This window comes from Lagenorhynchus albirostris, chromosome 12, assembly GCF_949774975.1.
Source record: "Lagenorhynchus albirostris chromosome 12, mLagAlb1.1, whole genome shotgun sequence".
NCBI classification, from domain to species: Eukaryota; Metazoa; Chordata; class Mammalia; order Artiodactyla; family Delphinidae; genus Lagenorhynchus; species Lagenorhynchus albirostris.
The window spans coordinates 34,402,173-34,429,174 of NC_083106.1; the positions used below are offsets into that span (position 1 = coordinate 34,402,173).

The window sequence follows — 27,002 nt, forward strand, 5'->3', positions numbered from 1 at the left end:
GCTGATATGACGTTTTCTTCATAAATTCTGGTTATCACCATTGAAGATTTTATATTTAACTTTTAGGTTAATAAAGAGTATTGTGGAAGGTTATCATCTGAATGTTCCATATTTCTTTCATTGTTAGACTGAACTACTTTGTGTTCTTTTGTCACTAATACATTTTTTGGTCATATTTTCTAATGTATTGATAATATGTACATCAGTACACAAGTACACCCTAGGCATGACATGTAAAGAATGGATGTCAGAGTTTGATCACAATAGGTATTTTTATAAAGATCACCTCAGGATTTGTTAGAGTTATAAAATATGATTCAAAAAATCATACCTCACCTTATAAAATAAGGCAAAAGGGAAAAACCACACATGGTATAAAGATGGTAATAAACATTCTTCTTTAGAATCAAATAATTCCAAATATAAATATGCTTACATATATAATAAGTTTTGTTGTCATAAGTTCATCTACATTATCCCAACATCTAGAACTTTAACCAACTTTTATGTTCAGCTGATTTTAAATGAATTTTTCCCTGACATAATCCTTTACTGTAGGCATAGATCTGAGCCATCAGTGTCAATTTCAGTATATAATGAGGAACTGTGACACATTTATTTTGTGAAAAGCTTTATAGGATTTTCAGTATTAACAATATTCCTATTTCCAAGTCTATTAGACATTATTGTAATGTCTAGTCTACTTTCTTAACTTTTGACCTTGATTTCTGTTTATTATAAGACAGTACTCCTCTCACAACTTGGGGCTAGATTCAGATTAAGACACTTGTTCTTTCTTCCCTCCCATTTAAAAATAATTTATTGAAAACTACTATTTTCATGGCTATTTGCTTCTAATAGCAGTTGTCCGTAATAGAGGCAGATTTTCTCTTACAGGAATTCACAGCTGTGAAGAGAAAGTTCTCTTTCCCAGTGGGTTAGTAAATAGGCTTTTGTGAGAATTCTCTACTGGAATATTTCTCTTGATTAAAGGGTCAGAGACTGAAAGTCTATTGTTCTTGGTACTAAAAGAACCAAACCACCTGCAGCTAAGCATTGAACTCTTTGGAAAACCAGAACTATCTTAAAGTCTTCGTTTTTGTAATGAGTAGTTTGAAAGCAATAATTTTTCTTAAAAAATTAAAATTCAGACATGACTTTTGGTCCAAATTAGAGATTTTAACATAGTGGATGCATTGAAGAATGCAGTCCAAATAAAACTCATACGCTGCATTCTCTAAACAGTATAGCTTTATGCAGCCTATTAATACTATACACATTTAACTGGCAAATGTGACTGCTGTGCCCACTAATCTCTTTGTGTTTATTCCCTTTTATTGTTCCACTTGATTATTAATCCCCCTGCTCATAAAAGTCCCAAGATTTGGGGGAAATGAATCCCTGCTATAGGAAATCACTCAAGTCCAACCCAAGCCACTGTCAACTTTAATGGTATCCCTGCTTCCACTCATCTAGTTAACTATTTTATGTACTGTGAGGTTAAGAGCACACACAATGAAGCTAACTTACTTGGATTTAAAATTCTGGTCCTGCTATAGCTGCATGGCCTTGGGTGTGCTATTTATTTAATCGCTGTTGCCTCTGTTTCCCTCTGTAAAATGAGCATATTACTGTACCTCATATGGTCGTTCTGAGGATTAGTTAACATAAAGTTCCTTAAATAGTTGGTGTGCTATTAAATGCTAAATAGGCTACTCTTACAAAACAAATCAGATACTACTCCTTTGGTCAGCCTCCTCCTAAAGAGCTTCACACTTAAAAAATAAAACCTGACCTCCTTAGTGCCTATAAGCTTACCTGTCTGATTTCATCCCCCATTACTCTCTATTGAGTATTGGCTCTATTCAAGATACTCTATTGAGTATCTATTGGCTCTATTCAAGCTACATTAGCCTGTTCCCCAGAGATACTAAGCAGTTCTACTTCAAGGCCTTTGCACTTGCAATTCCCTCTTCCTGGAATTCCCTCCCAGAATTTTGCATTGCTCACTCACTTGGGTAGCTGCTCAAATATTCAGAGGACTCCATCTAAAATAGCACACACCCAACACACATTGCCTCATTCTCTAGTTCCTTGCCTCATTTTCTTTATAGCATTTATCACCACTGACATTATATTGTCCAGTGTCTTTCCTAACAGGAATGTAAACTCAGCATAAGGATTTTATTTTGATCATTCCTGTAGTCCCGCATCTAGCGTTGGTAGTGCTTAGGAAATATTTGTTGGAAGAGTGGATCAATCAATTGAGTTAAAAAGAAACCAAACATTCATTTTTTTTCCCCCCCTGAGGACTACTGAGTTTAACTTACTATGCATTTTTTTTCATGGTATGCACCTAACATTCCTTACTCCCATATTTTCACTTTAATCCAGGTTTTCTCAGTAGGCCACCACTCGAGAAAGATACACTTTGGGCTTTTAGAAGTAAACATAAAGAAAGATTAGATTCTTATATGCAAAGTAAAAGATAAGCGAGCACAAGAATGCTGACCATGTTTTCAAAGGGAAGTGCTAAATACTGTGCAATAAATTGAATTCTATACTTAGCCAGATTTTTTGAACATAGTTTTTAATACAACACATCTACCTGTAAAGATCTATGGAGATTTCAGATCAGATATGAATAGGTAGTACTTTGTGACTAAAGCATATATAGTTTCAATTAAGTTTTTTCTTTTTTCTTCTGCAGATTAATGACTACCGAGAGTGAGATCAGATTTGTCCACAAGGAGATGGGTGTAATACCAAGCTGGGGAGGTGCTACCCGGCTAGTTGAAATAATTGGCAGTAGACAAGCCCTCAGAGTGTTAAGTGGGGCCCTTAAGCTGGATTCAAAAAAGGCTTTACAAATAGGAATGGTTGAGGAGGTCTTGCAGTCTTCAGATGAAACCGAATGTCTCAGAGAGGCACAAGAGTGGCTACAGCAGTTTACCAAAGGGCCACCAGAAGTAATTAGAGCTTTGAAAAAATCTGTTTCTTCAAGCAAAGAGCTTTGTTTAGAGGAGGCGTTACAGACTGAAAGAGATCTTTTAGGAACAGTTTGGGGTGGACCCGCAAATTTAGAGGCTATTGCTAGGAAAGGAAAGTTTAATAAATAGTTTAAAAAAATATGTACTACAGGTAAAACTCCAATGATTAATACGTATGAAAGTTAAATGATATTAAATATGAATGTCAGAACTACTTTGAAGGCTACTATTAGTATTTCAGTTTTAAACAACTGTTTGAATACCTGAACTCATTGGCCTAGTTTTCAGTCTATTTGGGTACTTACCAAGTAATTCTGAACATCTGACTAAAATATGCAACACTTTCAGCTTAAAAATTATTAGCAATTCCCAAATTCCCATATTAGTTCTTAGGCTATAACCAAAGACCAGTTTTTAAAAGAAAAAACTACACAAAATCTCTTGTGTTATTTTTCATAAAGTCTTTGTCTTGCCTTACCTGGAAATTATTTACAAAAATAGCTTAATGAAACTTAGCAAAAGTGGAGAGGGGTCAGGGACAGGAAAATACGCAAAGGTATGATTAGTCCTCTTCTGCTCCAAGCAGCTGCAGTAAAGAAGTCATGGGTAACAGCCCTTCTTTTAAATAAAGATGCTCCTCACCTCAACCCTCTACAAATCTGGACCTTATTTATTTGATCTTTTAAATAATTATTAGATTTCTATTTTAAATTATCTACGAAACAATGATAGCCACCATAAAGAAAGTCTACTAACTACAAAATTGGCCAGTTCATTTGTGTGCTCCAGAATTTCCAAACCAATAGTTAAGAAGTACTGTAGTTTACGTAGTAATCAAATTGAACTTTGATCAAAACTGCCAAAGACTGCAGAGACTGAGGAAGCATCCTGTAACATACATTTGCATTTTACATCAGATTTCTACTTTTTTCTGAAAAGTAGCTAGCGTTTCTTCTTTTATAACTAGCTGTCTTTTAAAAGTAAAGTTAATAATGTGCAACTGAAACTTTTATGATCTCAGTAATACAGACTTTAAAAAACATAAGTCAAAGAATTAAGTCCTAATTCTAACCTGTCACAACAAGAGGTAAAAGGATGGACCTAGAGTCTGTCATACAGAGTGAAGTAAGTCAGAAAGAGAAAAAGCAAATACTAACACATTTGTATATGTATGCTAACACATATACATGTAATCTACAAAAAAAAAAAATGGTTCTGACGAACCTAGGGACAGGGCAGGTATAAAGACGCAGATGTAGAGAATGGACTTGAGGATGCAGTGGGGGAAGGGGAAGCTGGGACGAAGTGAGAGAGTAGCACTGACATATATACACTACCAAATGTAAAATAGACAGCTAGTGGGAAGCTGCTGCATAGCACAGGGAGATCAGCTCAATGCTTTGTGACCACCTAGAGGGGTGGGATAGGGAGGGTGGGAGGGAGGCTTAAGAGGGAGGGGATATGGGGATATATGTATACATATAGCTGATTCACTTTGTTGTACAGCAGAAACTAACAACATTGAAAGCAATTATACTCCAATAAATATGTAAAAAAATAAATGACAATTTATATTTGCTACTGTAACATTCAATTCACCTTTGAAAAATCATATTAAAGACAACTTGCGTATGCTTTGTGTTCCTACTGTTTTACTTAGGAAAATACAGAAGAGAAGCTCACGTTACTTTTCTTCAGAATCAAATTCTGGATTACCAAGTTAACCCAATGCTTCCTACCTTGCTATACAGATTGTACAACATTTTGTGTTGAATCACTTTGTGTCTACTAATGCTGTTTAAAAATAAGCCTACCATTTAATTCAGATTAGGGTTAGCCATTAATGAATACTGGCAAAGAAAATCTAATATATATATACACGGTCTCTACTATCAGTTATTTAAGGCCTTTAAGTCTCACAGGCTTTAGGTTTATTTCCATACATATTTATTCCATGAACATTCCCTGTAGACTCTGTTTAAATATTCTCTATGAAGAAATCAAACTTTTCTGAGCAGGTGACTATGTAAGCTGAATACACCACCAATTCAAATCACCCCCTTTTTACTGACCTTTTGGCCACAGATGTCAAAATGTTTCCATCCCCTTCCAGACTCAAACAAGAGACAGATTAATTCTGATAAACTCTAGTATTTATTAAATTATAAAGTCTGTAATCAAAAAGAAAAATGTGGATCAAGACACCTCAAACTACAAGGACTAGACTGCAAAGCCTATGGGAACGCCATGAAGTGTGTTACAGACAAGATTCTGAAACATAAGTTATAAGCTGTTTTCTTTACATTTCCATTTCAGTAACTTTACTATTAAATAGTTGTTATTCATCTATTTTTAACCCCCAAATTCACATCTATGCTCACATTAATTAAGCTGCTTGTTCATACTGATCCCAGACATCTCATAGGTGCCAAATTTTAGTAATGGTTTTATGTCATTCCATGCAGAAAAATATGACAATGCAAGAGTCAGATGAGGATCGTTAATGCACAAATAATACACGCTGGCCAAAAGAACTGAAGATATTTTAAAAAACTATAAACAGACCTCAAGAAAACTGGGTTACTACTAAACAGCTCTCAACTATTAACACCCAAGTTCCTTATATTAAATAAATTTCTCAACAGAGACATGTTAGACATTTTAATTACAGGTCTATCCTTACCATACCCCTTCCCACCCCAACTCCCAAAATGCACTACTAGGGATGAGTATAATGTTATGTGGGCAGAAATTTACAGATAACCATTTTTACCTTGAGCATGGATCTGAAAACTTTTTTACTTAAACTTCAGTTACTGTGCACTGTCCATCAGGCCTTCTGGATCTGACACTGACACCCACTGTTCCACCCCCTGCCACAGATCGATCAGTTCCTGATAGATCAGATCGATCAGATACTGTCTGGTTGGGATTAGGAACCAAAAGTCTCTGTTGGGTCAAGGAGTGTTGCGCAACAAGCGCAGATCCATCCTCACTATCACTACTGGCATCTGATTCGGTTTCTTCAATGGAAGTGTCTGGTGCTGGTACCCTGCCTGAAGATGGTGACTCATGATCTTCTTCTCCTTCCCCCCTATGACTCCTTTCAGCTATGCTGTCTCCACCGAGTTGTAAATGTGCAAAAGAGTCTTCCAGAGAAGTGCTTGCATCAGGGGATGGTGTTGCAGGGCTTGTTAACTGACCATCTACTGACGTCAGGGGCCTTACAGAAGAAGACACTAGAGGCTGAACAGAAGCTCCACTCTGTGCTGATACACTGTCCGCTCCATCAGCAGAGCTCTCTCTTGCTAGGTTTACGGTATTAGCATCACAGTCCAGCCTAAGTCCGGCTACTCCCTTCTTTGGTATATCTATTATATCCCGCTTAATCTTCCTGCGACGTCCATGTTCATTTCTCCTATATTGAACCATATTTTCAAGATCAGCAACATACAGAAACCCGGCAATTAACATTTCGGTGCTCTTTTTACCTTTGGAAAAAGCATCTTCCAGCTCTCTACTAGTGCGCTCATCATACTGCCACCACCCATTTCTTCCTTCATAATACCATGCATATTCACCATTTCCTCTACTTGCTGCCTTGAGTTCTTCTGGTGACAATAAGGTTGGCTTATCAAGGAAATCCTCGGGAATTTCTTGTCGACAGAGGGCACATCGCTTTCCAAGCCATGACGCTCCCTTCACACACAGATAGCAGAAAACATGCTTGCAAGGCAGACTGACTGGGTGAACACATGTTTGCAGACAAATGGCACATTCAGGGACAGTTAGAGAAGGTGCAGTATTAGAACAGGACTCATTTGCTTTCCTGTTCGTAGGAAGCATATTTATTGAGTGATCAATTTCACCACAGCCAGCCATCCTGAGAAAATGAGAGAAAATACATATAGTATTAAAATCTTGTTTTAACTCTTCCAATATCTTAATTCAACAATTCAGAAAACATTAAGTACCTGTTACATGCAAGCCACATCCTAGACAATGGGGATACAAAAATGAAAGTAGAGAAAAAAACTCTAACTTGTACAGAAAAATCTTTTTGATTTGTATTAATTTTTACTTGTGGGTGGCAATAAGGCACACAAATGTTAAGCCAAGAATAAAAACATACAACCAAAGTATAGATTTCAAATAAATACACCATTTCTATTTATTCACAGAACTTACAAGATAGAACTAAATGCAAGGATTTTAAAATGTATCAATACAACCCATCTAGACTTTTACAATCAGTCTGGAAAGTAGAGAAACAGAAAATCGCTAAAAGTAATTCACGTTACAATTGCAGAAAGTAACAAATTTTGTAGCCTTTTAGGATACTACTAGGTGCAGTTTTGCAAATATTGCCATGTATTAATGTACTTTTGGTACTTGACAAGGAGACCATATGAAATCAATACCAGAGTTTAAATTCTAGAAATTCCCTTTCTCTGCTGTATAATCTAAAAACACTGGTTAAACCAGTCATTTCATTCCCCCTCTGTGAAACACTCTCTTCTTATGGCCTTTTCTGTTGTTGCTGCCTCTTTCTAAACCATATATATGCTCTTCTTGCTATACTCTTTCAAGATAATCTCATCTATATTCATGGCTTCAACTGTTACCGACTCATAAGCTGACAATCACCAGCCCAGGTCTCTCCTTTCAGCCCTATACCTATACTTTTTTTTTTTTTTTTTTTTTTTTTTTTTGCGGTACGCGGGCCTCTCACTGCCGTGGCCTCTCCCGCTGCGGAGCACAGGCTCCGGACGCGCAGGCTCAGCGGCCCACGGGCCCAGCCGCTCCGCGGCATGTGGGATCCTCCCGGACCGGGGTACGAACCTGTGTCCCCTGCATCGGCAGGCGGACTCCCAACCACTGCGCCACCAGGGAAGCCCCCATATACCTATACTTTTAATTGCCTATTTTAGATCTCTTCTTGGATGTCTTGAAGGCACAAAAACTGAATTTATGATCTGCTTCCTCCTTATTTACTCACTCCCTAAATGCCCCTCTGGAGACACCTCTATTCATCTGCTTTTCAAGCCAGAAACCCATCCTTGAAGCTGTCCTTCTCCTAACCCCTCCCCAACCACAACATAAGCAAGTTTTATATTTTATCTCCTAAATATCCCCTAAATCCATCTACTATCCACCTCTACCCTTCCCTAGTCACCAAGCAAACACTATTTATTAAATTACTGCATATGCCTTTTAATGGGTCCAGCCTTACCCCTTTTTAAAAGGTTGATTTTAGGTTAAAGACCAGGATCTATATGCCCTGCATGGTCTGGATGCCAGCTCCCACGCCAGCCTCATCTCACATCAAACTTCCCCTTGATCAGGCTTCCAGCCACAGTGGCTACTCCCTCCAATAATAGGTTTTCTCTATACGGAATATTTCTTCATTTCTTGCCTCTCATGCCCCCCCATGGACAAACTACTACCCATCTTATATCTCTCTTGAGAAAGCCTCCATGAATTCATGAAACTTAGGTGGGAAACCACCCCACCAAAAAAAAAAAAAAAAAAAGCTCAACAAATGTTACAATCATATAAGACCATGGGAGAAAATGACATGAATACTGAAGTTGCCCTGAAGAGGAAGGAGAGAGGAAAAAAAAACAAAGATTTGTCAAACTATCTACAAACAATAAATGCTGGAAAGGGTGTGGAGAAAAGGGAACCCTCCTACACTGTTGGTGGGAATGTAAACTGGTGCAGCCACTATGGAAAACAGTATGGAGGTTCCTTAAAAAACTAAAAATACAACTACCACACGACCCAGCAATCCCACTACTGGGCATATACCCTGAGAAAACCGTAATTCAAAAAGATACATGCACCCTGATGTTCACTGCAGCACTATTTACAACAGCCAGGACATGGAAGCAACCTAAGTGTCCATCAACAGAGGAATGTATAAAGAAGATATGGTACATATATACAATGGAATATTAGCCATAAAAAAGAACAAAATAATGCCATTTGTGGTAAAATGGATGGACCTAGAGTTGTCATACTGAGTGAAGTCAGACAGAGAAAGACAAATATCATATGATATCACTTACAGGTGGAATCCAAAAAAAAAGGGGTACAAATGAACTTATTTACAAAACAGAAGTAGAGTCACAGATGTAGAAACAAACTTATGGTTACCAGGGGATAAGGTACCATAAGTTTGAGGGATAAATTGGGAGATTGGGACTGACATATACACACTACTATATATAAAATAGGTAACTAACAGGAATCTGCTGTAGAGCACAGGGAACTCCACTCAATGCTCTGTACGGGCCTATATGAGAAAAAAATCTAAAAAAAAAAAATCGTGGATATATGTGTATGTATAACTGATTCACTTTGTTATGCACCTGAAACTAACACAACACTGTAAATCAACTATACTCCAATAAAAATTTTTAAAAATTAAAAAATAAAAAAGATTTGTCAAACTGGATGTATAAAGCTTAAACACTGGTATAAAATTTGGAACTTCCACCTTACTGATTCAGATAAACATTTATTAAACTACTACGATGGTCCGTATACAATTCTGAGTATTGATGGATCTAAAGATGAATAAGACACATACCTACTCTGTTAAATAGAAACGTACATGCAAACAAGCAGATATTCACAATGTGACCTGATTCCTGCAATAACTGAAATGTGTTAGGATACTTATTAAAAGTAACAATGATAAGAGAGATGAGAGGATAGACATAGGTTAGAAAATTTGGGGTGCAGGAAGCTGGGGAGTGGAGGAGATTCAAGGCAGAGACATGTGCAAAGCACTGAGTCATAAGCAATGGAGCAGCAGGAAATTAAGCTGAAAAGGTAACCAGATGCCCAACCTGAAAACCTTATTGTGCCCTGCTAAAGAAACATCTGATTTGGTTTAATCCCATAGTAATAGGAAACCACAGATATTTTAAAGGGGGAGAAAATGATAAGAGGGTGTATATGAGTGATAAGTGAAAGACTGAGAAATGGAGGTGAAGACCTTACAGAGACTAGCAACCCTTAATTAACTGCTGCTTAAAGTGAGTGGCAATCTCTCTCTCCACTTTAATCTCTGCTTAAAGTGAGTGGTTCTACCATTTTAAATACGGAATATTTAGAATTTAATCACCATAAGGATATTTGCTTTTTTCCCAAGATCAAGTTCTCAAAAACAGGTTCAATGGTTACAAAAGGTATAGTCAGTAAAAATGTTTACACTTATCTCTTAGGCTTTCATCACAGTACATCTAATCAAACAAAAATACATTCTCTTAGTGCTTTTTCTGTGTCCTTGGTTCCTCAACAGGCAAGGTTCAAAATGATAGTAAGTTTTTGAAAAGACTGCACTTATCTAGAAAAGGAAGCAACACACAGTCTCAAGGGAAAGAACTGATCTCCATGAAATGCTTAATTTCCAATCTTTTTTTCAACCTTTAATTTCACTTGCAATCAACTCCTTTACCAGAAATTCTAAGTTACAGAACCTAGTAAAATACAACTTTTTCCTAACCTATGGTAAATTCTAAGTCAACCAAATATGACCTCTTAATATGTGTTATTAGGCACTACAGGAGCTTCAGAGTATTCTGAGATACACTTATGCCTTCAAAGATTTTGTAATTTAACAATCTGAGTTATAAGTGAAAGCACATGCTTCTCAACCGGTCAATTAATATCCCCCACCTATTTCCCCTAAAATGAACTGGCTGTACACAGAATACTTTGTTAGGCTCTCAAAAACTCATATGTATTGCTTGAATACAAAATCTAACTACTTTCCAAAATGGCAAGAGACAGAATACCACATATTTCATTTGTCATTTAGCAAACGATTCAGAATACTTTTGTCTGCCCCAGGTAGTCTTACACTGTGGTAACAGTTTATGTACACTACTTTCAATTTGGCCAAATACTACACTCAGTGCCCAATGTACCTTTAAGAGATTTAAAAGAAAAAATATCTCACACACCATGCTTCTGGGACTTCAGTTTTCTCATCAGTAAAACAGGAAAAATTCATGTTTTGACTCAAAATTCCCTTTTCTAAGATATCTAATACATGCTCATCACACAGTACCTAATAAATACTTGCTAACTGAATTTAGCTTCTCACTTTTCTGTTTGTTGGCAAAAGCTATATATAGGCCGTGCTCAGGAAAAGAACTCTGAAAACAGTTGTAAGGCACTGGCTACCTAGTTTTAATTCATCAGGTCCTATCGCTACATTTAAATCTCAGGATAACTTTAAACATTTTCGTAACAAAAAGAACTAAAATCAGCTGTAGAAAGGGTGAACAATTAGTACATATATTCTTTCATCCCTTTCAATTTAAGTTAAAGAAATCAGTTGTCAATGAAATTCTTGAAAATCTTTTTTTAAATCTCCATATTTATTTGAAGCCCAAGTAAGAAAAAGAAAATAAGGACGCCCTTCATCCACAAGTAATTTAACTGAGTAAGACAGATGTTTGATTCTATTCGGAAGACAAAATGTTGAAATGGGCTAATGCTCATCAGTACTTTGAAAAAACAATAGCAACATCTCATATACAATAAGTCCATATCCTAAACTATCTAGGTACCCTCTGGGCAAAGGACAGGCCAATAAATTTAAAATTTTAAAAAGAAAATGTCTATATGTAAATGTAGATAAATGTAAATAAATGTAAATAAAATATCCAACAGTGTAACCTGGATGAATGCCATACTTTTAAAAGATACATAATCCCAAACCCTGTTGTATTTAAGTAAAATTAACCCAAAAGTCGATCTTCCATTAGATGCAGTTATCTACAAAAAGAAAGTTTTCAACCTAAAAACATTACTCTCCATCCTGTTTAACATGATCAATATTTTATATGACTCTTACTCTTGCATGCACAAATAAACGTAAACATATAATTAACAAACTAAAAAAAGCAATTACAGCCATCCCAGGGGAAGACATGAACTGTGAAAGCAACATGCTTATTTAGAAAGGCAAAACAATTCTTTTGGGGCAGGTATTTTGGTTCCCTCATTAGAATGAAGTAGAATTGGATAAACTTCATCAGAAAACAGACAGACACAAGATAGTTAAAGTTTCATTCACCTAAAGCACTTTAAACTATCAGTTTGCCATAGCAAACATCAAATTCTGATTCTGTTTAGCCCACCAAGTACACTCCTAGTCTATCACCAACTAAGAAACGGAGAGAACTTATACTTTTTACATAGCTCTGGATGAGGCACACACAGTGGACAAGATACCATTAAGATATTTAACAAGATAAAGACAAAGCAACCCACTAGCCTGCCTATCTATAGACACACTTCAAGGTAATTTTCATTACCATTTTAATCTACTCTACAAAACAGATTTTTTTTCTTTGCATAGTTTCAATGATCTTCAAATAGGCTGGAGACTGAGTATGTTCAGAGGATCATACTGGTGTGTAAGAAATGCTTTTTTTCCTTTCCTTTTTGTAGAGCAAGGATTTGATAAAGAGAATGCTAATCAAAGAGTAGTATTCCCTAACTAGTAAATGTCTCAGGAAACTTCAGAGATCATTTTGAAAAAGGGAATTTATTTCCTGGTTACTAAATTAAGAATAATATGTAGAAATTTGGAATGACGTTAGTCCAACTCTGCTGAAGAACATAGTAAATGTTTCTTTCACTCATTTTCCAAGACTTTCTTACTAACTGAACTCTTAGTGTGATATGACTTTTAAGCATAAATCCCATTCTTCGTCTAAACTATGTAAAATATTTCCGGAAGACAAATAAACATCTATTAATGCTAGTAAGGCTTCTCTCTTCAACAAGACCAAATATAGAGGGATATGGGCAGATTCAGTGGAAATCTCCAAGTATTCAGATTTTGTTTAATCTTCTTAAAAACATTTCATTAGTCAAAAGAAAGGTAAAATTACTATAAATGAAAAAGACCTTTAGCTTACATAGTATTGAAGAAATCTCTGCCAGCAATTAAAAACTACAAAATATTAAAAGTCAGGTTTTTAATTCTGGGCTCAGAATCCAATTAAAAACATAAAAAAGGGAATAAAGAATAAGGTACTGCAACATCTTTTGCGCAGACCTACCAAAAAAGAATGTCATCTTCCTTCCCAAAACTTTGACTATTTTTTAAAACAAAAAAAATTGCTCAAGGGCTTCCCTGGTGGCGCAGTGGTTGAGAGTCCGCCTGCCGATGCAGGGGACACGGGATCGTGCCCCGGTCCAGGAAGATCCCACATGCCGCGGAGCGGCTGGGCCCGTGAGCCATGGCCGCTGAGCCTGCGCATACGGAACCTGTGCTCCGCAACAGGAGAGGCCACAACAGTGAGAGGCCTGCGTACCGCAAAAAAAAAAAAAGAAAAAAAAAAAGAAAAAAATTCCTCAAATCTTTAGTTCTGCTGGAATATAAAGAGTTTGAGGTTTAATACAAGTTAAAAATATAACATTAAAATTGTAATTTTAACAATGACCATTCCTAAGTCCTTAAGACAAAATTCTTAACTTTTCCTATTGTACAGTGTGTTGTAATTGGTGGGTGTTTAATTTCTGTTGGATGTCTGCTGATGCATATCTCATTACATTAAAATATAACAACTAACATTTACTGATTGCATAATATGTGGCAGATACTTTGCGAAGCACTTTATATCTAATCCTCTTATCACCCTATGAAATGGGTCCACTATTTTCCTTATTTTACAGATGAGGAAACTGAGGTACAGAAAGTTCAGGTGAAGAAATACCCAAAGTTCATTAAGTGATGGAGCCAGCCTCAAATCTAGGTTTCATAATCCAGGTGATCTGACTTCATAGTCTTTACCCTTAACTGTTACAGAATGCCTCTAAAATAATCATGACTATCCAAATATAAGAACCACCATCAATAATTTTAGGAAAGACTTCAGGAAGTTACTAAGAAATTTCACAGACTGATAAAGGAATGACATTTTTATCACCTGCTGCAAGAACTGTCACGTATTTCTCCTTACTCCTTTTCAGTTTTGAACAGAGAAAGTGTCTGAGCATCTACCATGCTCATGGCGCTAGCAGAGAAATGGATAATCAAACTGCCATCAAAGTTAAGTTGAAGAACACTACATTACCTAATGGTTTCTGATAAGTGTAACAGATACCATTTCTTCCTTTGTACTCCCCAGTAACTAGCAGGGAGGGGAAAGATACATTTTGAATGGATGAAATGTACTATGCAGGAAGTATTGCAAAGACCTTGTACATTACGCTATCTTAGTAAGTTTAAACACTTATTTTAAATACACATGGTTCTTAAACATTTTTAGGTCACAGTCTTATTAAGGAAATCTTACATATAACATCAAGGAGTTCAAGGATCTCTATGAAGCTGGTCCATATATGAACCCTTAAGGAGGCAACAGGAATTCATTGAAAGGTTTTATGTTAGGAAGTTACAGTTTAGTAGTTTATCAAGACCATTTGGACAGGAGTTTGGAGGAAGACTTGGTGTCATGGGGCTAAAAGGAAACTAAAATTTGAGTAATCCAGGTATAAGATAATTGGCGGGGGGGGGGGGGACAGATGTAAGGTTCCAACAATAGAATATAAGAAATACTAAGGAAACAGAAATGAAAGCATTTAGTTACTGATGGATGATGGCATCATTCATCAAGATTCGGAACTTGAGGCGAGTTCTGACATAATGACTTTGAGATATTTATAAAGTCTTCAGATGAAGACAGGTAGATGACAGTTGAGTTTACTAGATAGGTGCTCTGAAGAAATCTAAGCAGAAAGAAGTCTCATGAGTCACCAACACATACATGGTTCTTGGGACATGAAAATGTACAAATGCCCAAATTAAACCTGTTAGAGAGAGCACACAAAAGGGCCAGCGATAGAATCTTGGATTACTCCAACATTTATAAGTGAGGCAAAGGATGGGAGGAATGGTCAGAGAGGAATGGGGAATAAAGTAAGACTGCCACCTCGAAAGCCACAAGGGGAGACATTTGCAAAAAAGAAGGGTCAAGCAAGGAGAGAACTTATAAAAGTTACTCTTCAACTCATGAAAATTTCCATATTTGTAGTGAAATATATGGTGCAAAAATTGTGAGCACCATACACTGATTAGCTATTTTGCTTCCCAGAATCCATCAAGCCTGCTATCAATTACTTTTTACTCAGCTAAGACATCTTTCTTTCCCTATTCCCACAAAGACTATTACAAAACTCCTCCAACCTCTTAGTAAAGAGATATTCTGGACTCCCTTATTAAGAAATTAGGTATGAATGACTCCTCAAAATTTATTTTTATCTTCACTCTACCTTATCATCATTCCTCTTGGCTCAGGATGGGGCACTGCTAGTTTTCAAAGCTAAACCATCCCAATTCCTCCAAGATTTCGATTAATATTCTCCATCCCTAAATTTCAAAATCAACTAATATGCTAAGTCTAATGACCTCTTTCAGTCTGATCTATTCGATCCCATTGAACTAAATGATATTATTAACCATCGACTCTTTTTCTAAAAATTTATATTATTCATTTCCATGATGGTACTCTCTCCTAATTCTCCATTCTGTTATCATTTTTTTTCTACCTTCTTTAGCTTCCCTTAAATACCAGTATTCCTCACAGGGGCTCTGTGGGTGACCAAATTTTCATACTACATTCCATGCCTAGACAATCTACTGAATATTCCAAACTTATATATATGTATTAGTTTGGAATACTCAGTAGATATATAGTATATATATATAAACCCCCATGAGTCCCCAAATCTAATATCCAGAACTGTTCTAGATACCTAAAATCTGTATTTCCAATTCTGTATTCAAAAAGTCTACCTCAGTATCTCCAGTCACCTGAAACCAAACATTAATAAAACCAAAATTATCTGCTCCCCTAAACCTACACCCTCTTCCTTTGGTCTCTATCTTGGATAAAACTTGGGAGTCATCCTCAGTGCTCCCCTATTCCTTGGCCACTTTGCTTTTCTGCAACAGAAACTTCTTTAGAATGTGTTCCCTTTAAAGCTGTGACCTTAATTCTGGCCTCTTGGACACACTCTTGTACAAAATACTGACCTCCCAAGTGGCCTTCCTGACCTCAGTCCTTTCTTCTTCATCTTTCCTCAGTTCAATTATGTCTAATTAGTCTCCCCCCCACTCAATCTTCAATAGTTTTCTATTGCCTACATAATCCCACAGAAATTCCTAAACACTGGCTTTCAATTATACTGACATAGCCTTCAGAGTATAACAGACTTAGTTAAAATCTATCATTTATTCTTACTGTTGACCTAGAACAGTGTTTCCCAAACTTCTCTAAAGATAAGAATTAGCTGGTGTGCTCTCTCCTGGAAATCTGGACACATCTGGGTTAGAGTCTAAAACTCAGTTTTCAACAAGTGCCCTAGTAGATTATTCTCAGAGATATTTGGTAAACACTGACCCAGGGAAAATGACTTCATCTCTGTTTCTTCATCAGTAAATAAGGCTACTACCATCTTGTGACTGAATTCAGTAATCCAAGTAAAATACCCAGTAAGCACCTGGCAATAAGTAGGCACTAAATAAACACTCATTCCCTGTGAAGTCTCTATTTCCCACTCCACCTACACACACAGGACTGCTCCCCGACTCCCCTAAGATACCTTGATATTTAGGCAGCTGTGCCCTTCCCCATTCCCTTGGCTTAAAAAATAATTCCTAGTTTTCTCAGATTGTTAAAATTCTATTCATTCTTTAAGACCAAACCAAAAGTTCCCTGTTCACTCTGAACCCTTCAGATGGAATAAATCCTCTCAGTTCTGAAAGCATTTTATTGTTGCCTCAATACAGTATTTCTTCCACTATATAATTATTAATTACATATGTGTCTTACTGACTACACCACAGTCTAGTTCCTTGATGGCCATGATAGTCTGATGGTCAGACTATCTGACCTACAGGATTAAAAAATATACATATGTATATAGATAGACAATACATGAACAGGGTTAAATAAAAAATATATTTGTCCCAATTTTAAAAAAAATGCTTACCGGTTTCAACTGTCTTTTATCAAATTCTCAACATTGACTAAGAATGATATGGTCATACTTTTAATAGGAATATATAATCAAAGCAACATATTGGAAAAGTAGATAACAATAGTTATATGTCAAACTGGGAGAACATATGAAATAGTATCTACAAGGGTCACTCTCTGGTCAAGTATATTAAACACTGTTATCACCAAAACTGTAAAAGTAAAGTGTTCACTGCATTTTTCATGAATGACTCAAGTTGGATATTTTTCATATCAACTTGGAAGACAGAAATATGATGTTCATTGTGTGAAAAAGTTTCATCAATAACAGAATGAAGTTCAATATGGGCAAGATCAAGGTAGTAGTAACATTTTAAAGCATACTTCACAAAGAGAAACTGATAGGAAAACAGAACTGGTAAAACTGGGGACTACAGTGACTCCAATAGGAATTAAAATGCATGTACTAACTTGTTAAAAGAACCAATTAATTAAAAAAACCTATTTATTTTACTGAAACATGTTTTTAATAACTAGTATTTTATAACCCATAAGTCTTTCTTATTTATAAAGCCTGATATTATCTCCTTAGCTTGGTTATTTAAGTAAATTACTATGTAAAGAAAAAGTAGAACCTAGAAGACCTGGAGATCTTTCCAGTTTTTTTTTAGCCTTCTATGAGCAAATTTCTCTGTCTTCAGTTCCACTTTTTAATAGAGATTTTTTCCCTATGAAGAGATTTTTTTTTTGGAAATCTACATTAATAATAATTTAATGTGAATAAAATTGTCAACTCAAAGATCTAAACGTTATATAAAATGCTCATTTTGTATAATTAAAACTAACTATGACAGGTACTTGATTTATTACATTTTATACCAGTCCACTTAATTTACTGCAGCTTTGGAACAAACATGATGCCATACTTACATTTCTACTACAGATCCCACAGATGACTGTCACAAAAATAAAACATCTTCTTCACGAGCAATCAGCCAGTTTGCAGTATTTTCTCCTCCATTGCTGGATCATCCTGTGCTGCAAAAGAAAAATTTCAACATCAACTTCTCTACAGACTAAGATCAACAACATTAAAAATTAATTTCAGTCAATTATGTATGATTCTTCATTTAACAAAATTCACTGGCAAATTTTATCTCAAAAGTGGAAAAATTTCAAGACAAGGATGCCTGCTTTCTCCACTGCTATTCAACACTTTACTGGAAGTTCTAGCCAGAGCAATTAGACCAGAAAAAGATATGAAAAGCATACAAATTGGTAAGGAAGAAGTAAAACCATTAACTATTTGCAGAGACAGTAAAATTTTCTCTATTCTCTATATAGAAAATTCTGGAGAATCCCCAAGAAAGCTACTAAAGCTAATAAACAAATTCAGCAAAATTGCAGTTTATTATAAGTTCAATGCACGAAAAAGTCAGTTCTGTATCTAGCAGTCAACAATTCAAACAGGAAATCAAGAAAGCAATTCCATTTATAATAGCATCTAAAAGAATGAAATACCTAGAAATCAACTTAACCAAGGAGGTGAAAGACTTGTACATTGAAAACTACAAAGCACTGCTGAAAGAAATTAAAGAAGAGTTAAATAATGGAAAGACAACTGGTGTTCATGGATTGGAAGACTATGAAGATGACAAAACTATCCAAAGTGATCTACAGATTAAACATAATTCTTATCAAAATTCCAAGAGCCTTTTTTTCAGAAATGAAGAAACAAATCCTCAAATTCATATGGAATTGTGAGGGGCCCCAAATAGCCAAAAATAATCTTGAAAAAGAACAAAGTTGGTGAGTTCAAGCTTCTCGATTTCAAAACTTACTACAAAGCTATAGTAATCAAGACAGGGTGGTACTGGCATAAGGACAGACAAAGATACCAACAGAAGAGAGAGTCCAGAAATAAACCCATCTATGGCCAACTGATATATTTCACCACAAGAAAAAAAATTTAAGTGAAACAAGTTCTTTATAGACAAAGTAGCCCACATGGAATGTATTCCATAGCCACTGCCTTCCTACAAGAAGGTAATGTATGGGAAGGCAAGGTCATCATCACATTAACTAGGACCTCCTGGTATTTATATGTATGTCCAAGTTTAAGCCAACCTTCTCTCAAGATGCCTGTTGTCCAGGAAGTCCAGAGTCACCAACTAAAGCATCATCTCAGCCATTAATCCTCTTTCTTCCCATTTAGTATTTCCTCCTTCCACTTCATCATGCCCACTGTGGGAGGCTCATTTTACCACACAGAAATTAGAATCAAGCATACATGATGACTAAAGAGATGACGGGCTTCACAGTGACCACAAGACAGGAGAGACAAATACTCTTTCAGTTCCATGTGCCGCACAATGTGGGAATCCATCTCCCTAAAAAATTTGTAATTTTAGTATTTAAGACGATATATGGCCTTTAAATACAAGCCAGCGTATCTCACCAAATGTTTAACAGACCAAACAGTATGCAATCTGTTTCAAAACTGGAGAACTTTCAAAAGTAACTGACTAGAAAGGGTTTCTAAACAACATGACTTTTTGTTTTACTCTGACTTTAGAACTTAGTCTTTACATGATAAGGACTCCACTGTCCTGACTTTCCTCCACAGCGCTTTCACTTTACCCTCCATCATTCACTTCCCTCCTGTAGCCTACTCAAAATAGAAACTGTCCAGTTTCACACACAGGACAGCAGGAAACACTCTACTATTCTAACATCATTACTCTTAAAAACAAACCAAAAAACCCCACTTATTCTTTGAAGTCTCCAACCATTGGCTATAATCCCCTATAGCTGTTCTCTCTTAACCCTTAAGGTACTGACTTAATCTACTCACTACTGGTCATCCTATTCATCTTATCTCCTGACATCTCATTATGAACCTATTTAAATATCCTTGAGAATAAACCACTCAACACCTAACTCAGAGGTTCCTGAACTTGCCCCACAGAGGTGGCTTGTTAGAAATACACATTCTCAGGCTCTAACCTGAGATACTGTAGGCCAGTAGAGATGGGTTTCAGCCCAGGAATCTCACCTCAAGTGATGCTGATGCAGGTAGTCCATCGAATACAATTTGAGAAACACTGTCCTTGTTTTTCAATTCCTAAAATCCTAAATTCAGTGAACTTCATCACCCCCCTCCCCCCCAAAAAATATGATGGCACATTTGGAACTAGATGCCTCCTAAAACTACTGCCTCTATAAAATCTTAATCTCACTCTCAGATCACAAGCTCCGGTCCTTTCAGCTCACTTATTCATTCCCACACCCACTCTTTAATTTCAAGGGGCCCTCCAGTCTCTTGACCACCTCCTTTCCTTTCTCCAATACCTGATCTCATTTCCTTTCCTGCCCAATCTGGAGCCCAACCATTTTAACTTCTTAAGAGAATGCTTGGTTCTCTCATATCTCTGTCTCTCATCTACACATACTCTACACACCCCCATCTCTGCATATATCTAACAATGTGACATCTTAGCTTCCATGCCTTAACCAATGAGTGCTGACAGAGAAAAACAAAATTCTTTTTCTCATTCCCCTCCTAACACATCACACCAAATTCTGTCAACTTTCATCCCTAACACCTTTGGAATCTATCCTCCATTCTCTTGCCATTGCTAATCCCCTAGTTTAGAATTTTATCCTCTCTCTCCTGGACTACTGTTCAGCCTGATTATCTTGCTTCAGTATCACCCCTTAAATTTATTCACCAAGTCTCTGAGTGTGATAGACTTAAAAAGAAAAATGAAGCCTTCTATACACGAAGCCCTATATGGGCTCTCCAGCCTATACAACAAAGGTAAAGCTCCTTAGAACAATATTCAAAAGTCTTAAAGACCTGAAACCTAAATAACTCTCTAGTCTTATCTCTCTCTCACAAATTAATACTCTACTTACACCTAATTACTCAGTTCTCCAAACTTCCCTTTGTAGTTCTGTATTTCCTCCTGCCTGGTATAGTCTCCCTCTTTTAAGGCTAAAAAGAATGCTACTACCTTTCTCTGACTACCTCCAAAAAACTGTTCCCTCCCCTCTATTTTGTAATTCTTCTATTACTGAATTTATCATATGCACTGCAATCATCTGTTCGCTTCTGACTCTTCTAGTAAACCATGAGCCCCCTGAAGACAAGGACAATTTATATCTCTAAGCGGCCAGTAAACTGCCAATCAGTTGTTGACAACTTGAACTGGTATTTCTTGGATGAATGAAAAACTAAATTTATTTACTAACATAACACAACATTTGCATTCTAATTGTGAATAGGCACCCAACCACAAAAGACATAAAGATATCTAAGCTCTAATCCTTTCTTTAAACAACTTAAAATCTAACAGAGGGAGTTACTACATTTACAAATATAAAATTCATGCCATCTTTATATCTTTTGACAAGTACATCATTTATCCAGCTTTATTTGCTGGCAATGAATTCTACAGAATGCAGATAAAAATCTAGGAATAAAACCAATTTTAGTAAATCTTGCAAGCTATGGGGACTTTTCCAATTCCTGTATCCCACGGCTAAATTTCAAAGCTGACTCTAAATGGATAATGGTTGAGGGGAGGAAAATGAACTAAACCCTATGTAGTCATCTAGATCCTAGCTATGACAACTGTGGTCCCCAACTAGCAACATCAGCATTACCTGGGAGTTCCTTACAAACAAAATATCTGAAGCCCCACTCCCTACCAAGAGAATCAGATCTCAGGTATTTCATATGCATATTAAAGTTCAGGAAGCACTAGTAGCCCCATTATATCATTGAATTCTCAAAATGACTCTGTGAGAAATTTTATAAATGAGGAAACCCAAGCCCACAAGGATTTAACCCCAAATCACGAAACTATCAATACTGGGAGATGAGATTCAAGCTCAAGTATATCTTAAAAAAAATATTTTCCTCAATGTGCTGTATCTCAAAGAAAAGGTCTAGAATAGCATTGTCTAATAGAAAGATGATGCAAGCCACATATGTAATTTCACATTTTCTATTAGCCACATTAACAATAATAATAAGAAAACAGGTAGATTTAATTTAAAGAATATATTTTATTTAACCCAATATATTCTAAACATTACCATTTCCACTGGTATTTAATATAAATTAATTATTAATGTGATATTTTACACTCACGTGTGTGTGTGTACACTCTTTGAAATCTAGTGTGTATTTTACTTATAGCACAACTCAATTCAGACTAGCCACACAGTTTGCTCAATAGCTCCATGTGGCTAGTGGCTACTGGCAATGCAGGTTTAGAATGTCTTGCATACCAACAGGTTTTTTCCAACACAAAACTGGCAATTTACTACAAGAATTGTTGAATAAAGAAAATGAACTCCATGTTACTTTACTCACACCTTTGCTGGCACAGATGAAAAAGAAAATTGCATATTTTGCTGTGATCAAAACTGACTGGTTTAGCTAGTCTCAATTCTACCAAATAGATCCATCAACTCTAGCCTCTGAGAATTACAATGCCAATTGGGCACAACATAGGGTATGGCATGTATCAGTAATATTCAGAACAGTCATGTAAAGTAGCCCTCAGAAAACTTCTACATTTGAAACCGAATATTTTTTCTTTAATGGAAGGAGGGGGAGGCTTTTACTTTCAACTAAAGATAAAAGAATAGTATAATTCTAACTACAGGCCAGAATTAATTTGGTAAACATACATAATTCCTTCTGCAATGAATGATTTGTAAATTATGACCAAAGTCAACACAATTTATGAATTATTACAGTAAAATTTGCCACAATATTTTGACATGCAAATACCAATTAGCTAATGGGTTAAGGTTCCTTCTTAAGGTGCAAACTTATACAGAAATGAACCATTAGGAGGGTAACATAGAAAGAGAAAACATATGGAACTAAATGAGATATTTCTGCCCCTTAACAATTCTAAAGAAAAAAAGTGGCAGACTGAATTTAAAAATATATAAAAGAGATTAGAGAGTATCAGTTAATTTAAATCATCTACCCATTCCACCAATTAAGTATAACTGAAAATGAATATTGTATTATTTATAATTTGTGACCACTCAACAAATTCATGCTCCTATTATTTGCACCTACTGTTATTTTCTCTGAAAACAGGCTTAATCTCAAGTCTACTTTTCAAGTCAGTCATGGAGTCAAAAAAAAAAAGGTTTTTTTTAGATTATAGATTCAAATAAATGATTACCTTTTTTTAAAGAACTCATCAAAGAAAAAGATAAGCATGTAACAGTTAAAATATCAAATTACAAAGATCTGAAGATCTCCTGTATTTTTCCAATTATACTAACAGCTAATGTTTAATAAAATAGTTCTTACTCTTTATGCAAAATACACAAAACAGGAAATGTTCTATATAAAAGGTATCAGTGACAGAAAAGAAAAATACTACAAATCTTACAACTTTTGGTATACAAAGTCAAAAAAGAAAAAAGAACAAAAAGCAAGGACCAGTAAAAGAAGGAACAGAGAGAGAGAGATCGGGTGTAATTCAGCAGATACATCTTAATATTTCTTAAGAAAGAGTCCCAAATTGAGAGATGTAACTAAATGCCCTAATGTTTCCATTTTTAGCTTTCCTTCTCATCTCCTGCTAAAACTCAGCTTACTGAAAGCACACGTCATACTGGGAGACAAAAGTCTTCGGTCAAAACTCATTTCAACTAAATGGGGTCCAATATTTTACAGTACTCTATGTTAAAGAATTATTTCCACCACTGCGTTTAACACTTCCCATAAAAAACATTACTGTATGACAACCTCCGGCCTTCACAATCTTCATACCCAAGAATTAAATCTTTATATTTTCCACCCAAAAAGGTGGGCTTTGCATTTTATTTTAACAAAACATTAAATGTGAATGTGAACAAGTACTGTCTTTTAATCACATAAACCAGAAGTTGCATAGCCTGCAACCATTTTGTAAATAAGAAAAGCTCTGCTGCTAATTATCTGTGTGACCTTGGTCAAGTCACAACTCCCATGTCTTTGTTATTTCACCCTACTCTACACTTCCATAATTCTAAATACTTTAATTAATACGATTTAACAACGGGTTTTGTTTTAACTAACTCAAAGGGTAATAAGCCATGAACACTCAACAGTCCATAAATAGCACAGGTGGTCGTAGCAGAATGTAAATAAGATGGATTCCATACCCACAAAGACTGTTTCTAATCCAGCTGGTCGCACAAAATCAGGTTCCTTGGGCACAATCAAAAACCAGGCAAGAGGATGGAAAAGGTTCACCTTCTGTTACTAACACTGGGGGAAAAAAAGCATTCAAATACCCAACTGACAGTGTGTCAGGTGTTTTATGCTAGTAAATTGCTAATACATGGGATAATATTCTCTATGCAGATCAATATTGTGAAAAGAAAAAATTTAATACTATATTTTTCTTCTACTAAGTCAAGAAATCATTTTTAGATCCTTTTAAAAAAAAACAAATCTGCCCTATCCTTGCGACAACTCAAAAACAAAATACTTTACCAGTTGACACATGTCTCCTACAAAAAAAAAAAAAAATTCTTTTTTTCTTCCTCTTGTCTCATGATCAGCTATTTGGAAAAACAGTTTTCCTGATGATTATAATTCTACCAAGTTTTTAACAACCGAGTAAATAACAAAATCCTACAAATGTTTGCCATTATTTTCATTTTGCCCACAATTTACACTGGCCCACTTGAAACATAAATTCTAAATCAAAGATTCGGCTTAACAAAATGCTCCAATTTAAGATGTACAAGCTAAAACAAACATGCAAAATCTATTTCTAAAGTGGTTTTTCACTTTTCCGGTTTGCTCTTTAAAATTGGATTACTTGACGTATTTTCATGATTTTTAGAGCACTCCCAGACATTCAACACGAACAGTATTTGCTGGTCACAAAAACAGCAAAGCCAACATCATAAATCCTGTTATTTGTGCAGGTCATTTTCCTCCTGGGTCTTATATGCCACGTCTTTTAAAGGTCTAAATATAGATTCACTTATTAAAAAAACAAAAACAGTTTTAAGTCTTCCAGTTTCCGTAAGTATATACTGCTTTTAACGCCAATGTCATACTTTCAAATTCTATTTTAAAAGTACACACATGGGAGGGGTACCTGAAATGTCAATCATCCAAAGACAACGCGTTTTTCTATCATTTCTTGGCTTTCTTCTCTCAATTCCACAGTTTTAATATTACTTAATAAACAAAATATTACTTAACAAACAAAATGTACGTACTTTAGAAACTTGAGAAATAAGTGCTCACTAAAATGGCACTTAGGAAAAAGAAAAACATATTAAAAGCGATATCAAGCGGAAAAAATCTAGTTGCCAGAAGTGTGTGTAAACTCAAAACAATTTTTCAGCCTTTCTCTAGATGCCCACGGAAAATAAAACAGCGGCAACAATATAAGACCCGTACTCTTTCAGTCGGGATGGGGGGTAGGGAGAGAATTCCGCACCCAGCAACCAGAAGAACAAAGCAACAGCCTCCGCTGTTAAGATGCACCGAGGTTTTTGGAGGCTCAACGGGTATTGAGAAATCTCTTAATGATTCTGATGCTTTAATAACAGCGCTGGGCTTAACGAGAGCAAGGCGAGGGACTGCTCGTCGTATTAGGCAATACCCAGAAACTGAACCGGAGGAGGAGGGAAAGAGGGAAGAGAAAGAAGCCAAAGACACTCCGGAAAAAGACAAAATGCAGTAACTCTACGCCCTGACCCAAGGCCCGGGTAGAAGCCTCCGCACGGGAAATTGGGAGTAGGATACCCCTCAAACCATTGCCGCCCCTAAATCTTGAGGCCCAAAGTCCCCGTGTAGAGGCCTGACACCACCGATGAGGGGAAAGGAGAGGGACCTGGCTGCCACCAAAGGCAGCGACGAGGACCCCGGCGGAAGAGGCTGCGCAGTAATGGCCGCTGCTCCGCCTCTCGCACCCGGACCGTGACCAGCTCCAGGCTGTCGCCCAGGGCAGGGGCTGCGGCGGCCCCAGGCAACGCAGAGCCCGTCACCGTCTTCTTGCCTGTGACAGCAGCCAAGCTGGGAGCGATGGAAAGGGCTGAGCTGTCCCACCCCGGCTCGGCGCAACAGCCGCGGTCCCCCCGGCCCAAGGGCGTCCACCTACGTACCGGCCCCTGACCCCGCCGCCGCCGCCCCTCTCAGGCCTGGAGCGCAGGGCCGACCCAGAGTGTGTCGCCGTTGGAGGTGACACCGCGGGCCATCACTTCTCTCCCCAAGTTAGGATCCCGGAGCGGCTAACTTTCACCCTTCCCCTCAAGTGGGCTTCGCCCTTACTCGCACCTCTGTGGCCACAGCCGCGGTCGCCTCGCAGTCTTTTCTCTTCGGCCTCGGGGCCCGCAGCGGCCGCGGACACGAGCGCGGCCGTCACGTGACCGCCGGTAGCGTCGCGGGGGGCGGGGCCGCGCGATGCGGAAGCAGCGCCGCGCACCCGTGAGCCCGCTCAAGCCCAGCTCCGCCCTAGTTCCCCACGCCCCGTTCCTGACGCACGCCGCAGGTTGCCTACCTTCTCCTATCTTTGGGGAGCTGCAGTTTCGCCGCTTCTAACTGCTTTATATTTTGCTTTACTTGTAATTAGGTGCCGAAGAATTCTGAAACAATGCAAGTCCACCAGAGAGAGATTTGGGGCCGAGGAAGTAAGACACGTGTAGAACCAGCAGGTGGTGCTGCTCAGAAACCCAGCTTCGAGATCCAGGAGAAGCCCTTTGGGCGCCTAGCTGGATTTGGGGGTGAAGAGTCCTTGGCAAAACTACTTGTTCTCTTTCAAAAAAAAAGGAAGTTCCAATTTATTCATATTTTGAACCACTGAGCAATTTAATAGGAAAAAAAATCTTACTTTCCTTTGGGCTCATTTTTCTTAGACCAGGGCGCAGGAAGCTGGAGGAAGAGATTAATCAGCATAAGAATCTAAAACTAAAGAAATGGCTTTATTTTATTGCACATGTTTGGTTTCAAACA

The 27,002-nt window shown here is 37.0% G+C and overlaps 2 protein-coding genes across 11 annotated transcripts in view; one reads left to right on the forward strand and one right to left on the reverse strand.

The window, feature by feature from the left end:
• ECHDC1 (ethylmalonyl-CoA decarboxylase 1) overlaps nucleotides 1–18,079 on the forward strand; it is a 58,228-nt gene extending 40,149 nt beyond the window's left edge. For 4 of the 6 annotated variants that reach the window (XM_060167329.1, XM_060167330.1, XM_060167328.1 and 1 more), the window contains one exon: nucleotides 2,711–3,648. In XM_060167329.1, the coding sequence (XP_060023312.1) occupies nucleotides 2,711–3,119 (409 nt within the window). In that variant the 3' untranslated portion in view covers nucleotides 3,120–3,648. Of the gene's footprint in view, nucleotides 1–2,710; nucleotides 3,649–17,948 lie in introns of those variants that run through there. The other 2 variants (XM_060167333.1, XM_060167332.1) reach the window with 2 other exon arrangements.
• On the reverse strand, nucleotides 5,122–26,428 carry RNF146 (ring finger protein 146). 5 transcript variants are annotated; one of them, XM_060167326.1, is made up of 4 exons: nucleotides 26,328–26,426; nucleotides 17,936–18,043; nucleotides 10,272–10,347; nucleotides 5,122–6,873 (listed from the first exon to the last, which is right to left on the reverse strand). In XM_060167326.1, exon 4 carries the CDS (start codon nucleotides 6,870–6,872, stop codon nucleotides 5,793–5,795), a length of 1,080 nt encoding a protein of 359 aa, XP_060023309.1. In that variant the 5' UTR covers nucleotide 6,873; nucleotides 10,272–10,347; nucleotides 17,936–18,043; nucleotides 26,328–26,426; the 3' UTR covers nucleotides 5,122–5,792. The 5 variants fall into 5 exon arrangements, with proteins under 5 accessions (XP_060023309.1, XP_060023310.1, XP_060023307.1 ...); XM_060167327.1 differs by lacking the exon at nucleotides 26,328–26,426 and adding an exon at nucleotides 26,156–26,320; XM_060167324.1 differs by lacking the exon at nucleotides 10,272–10,347 and having other exon boundaries at nucleotides 17,936–18,038; nucleotides 26,328–26,428.
• Between the last annotated feature and the right edge of the window lie 574 nt (nucleotides 26,429–27,002).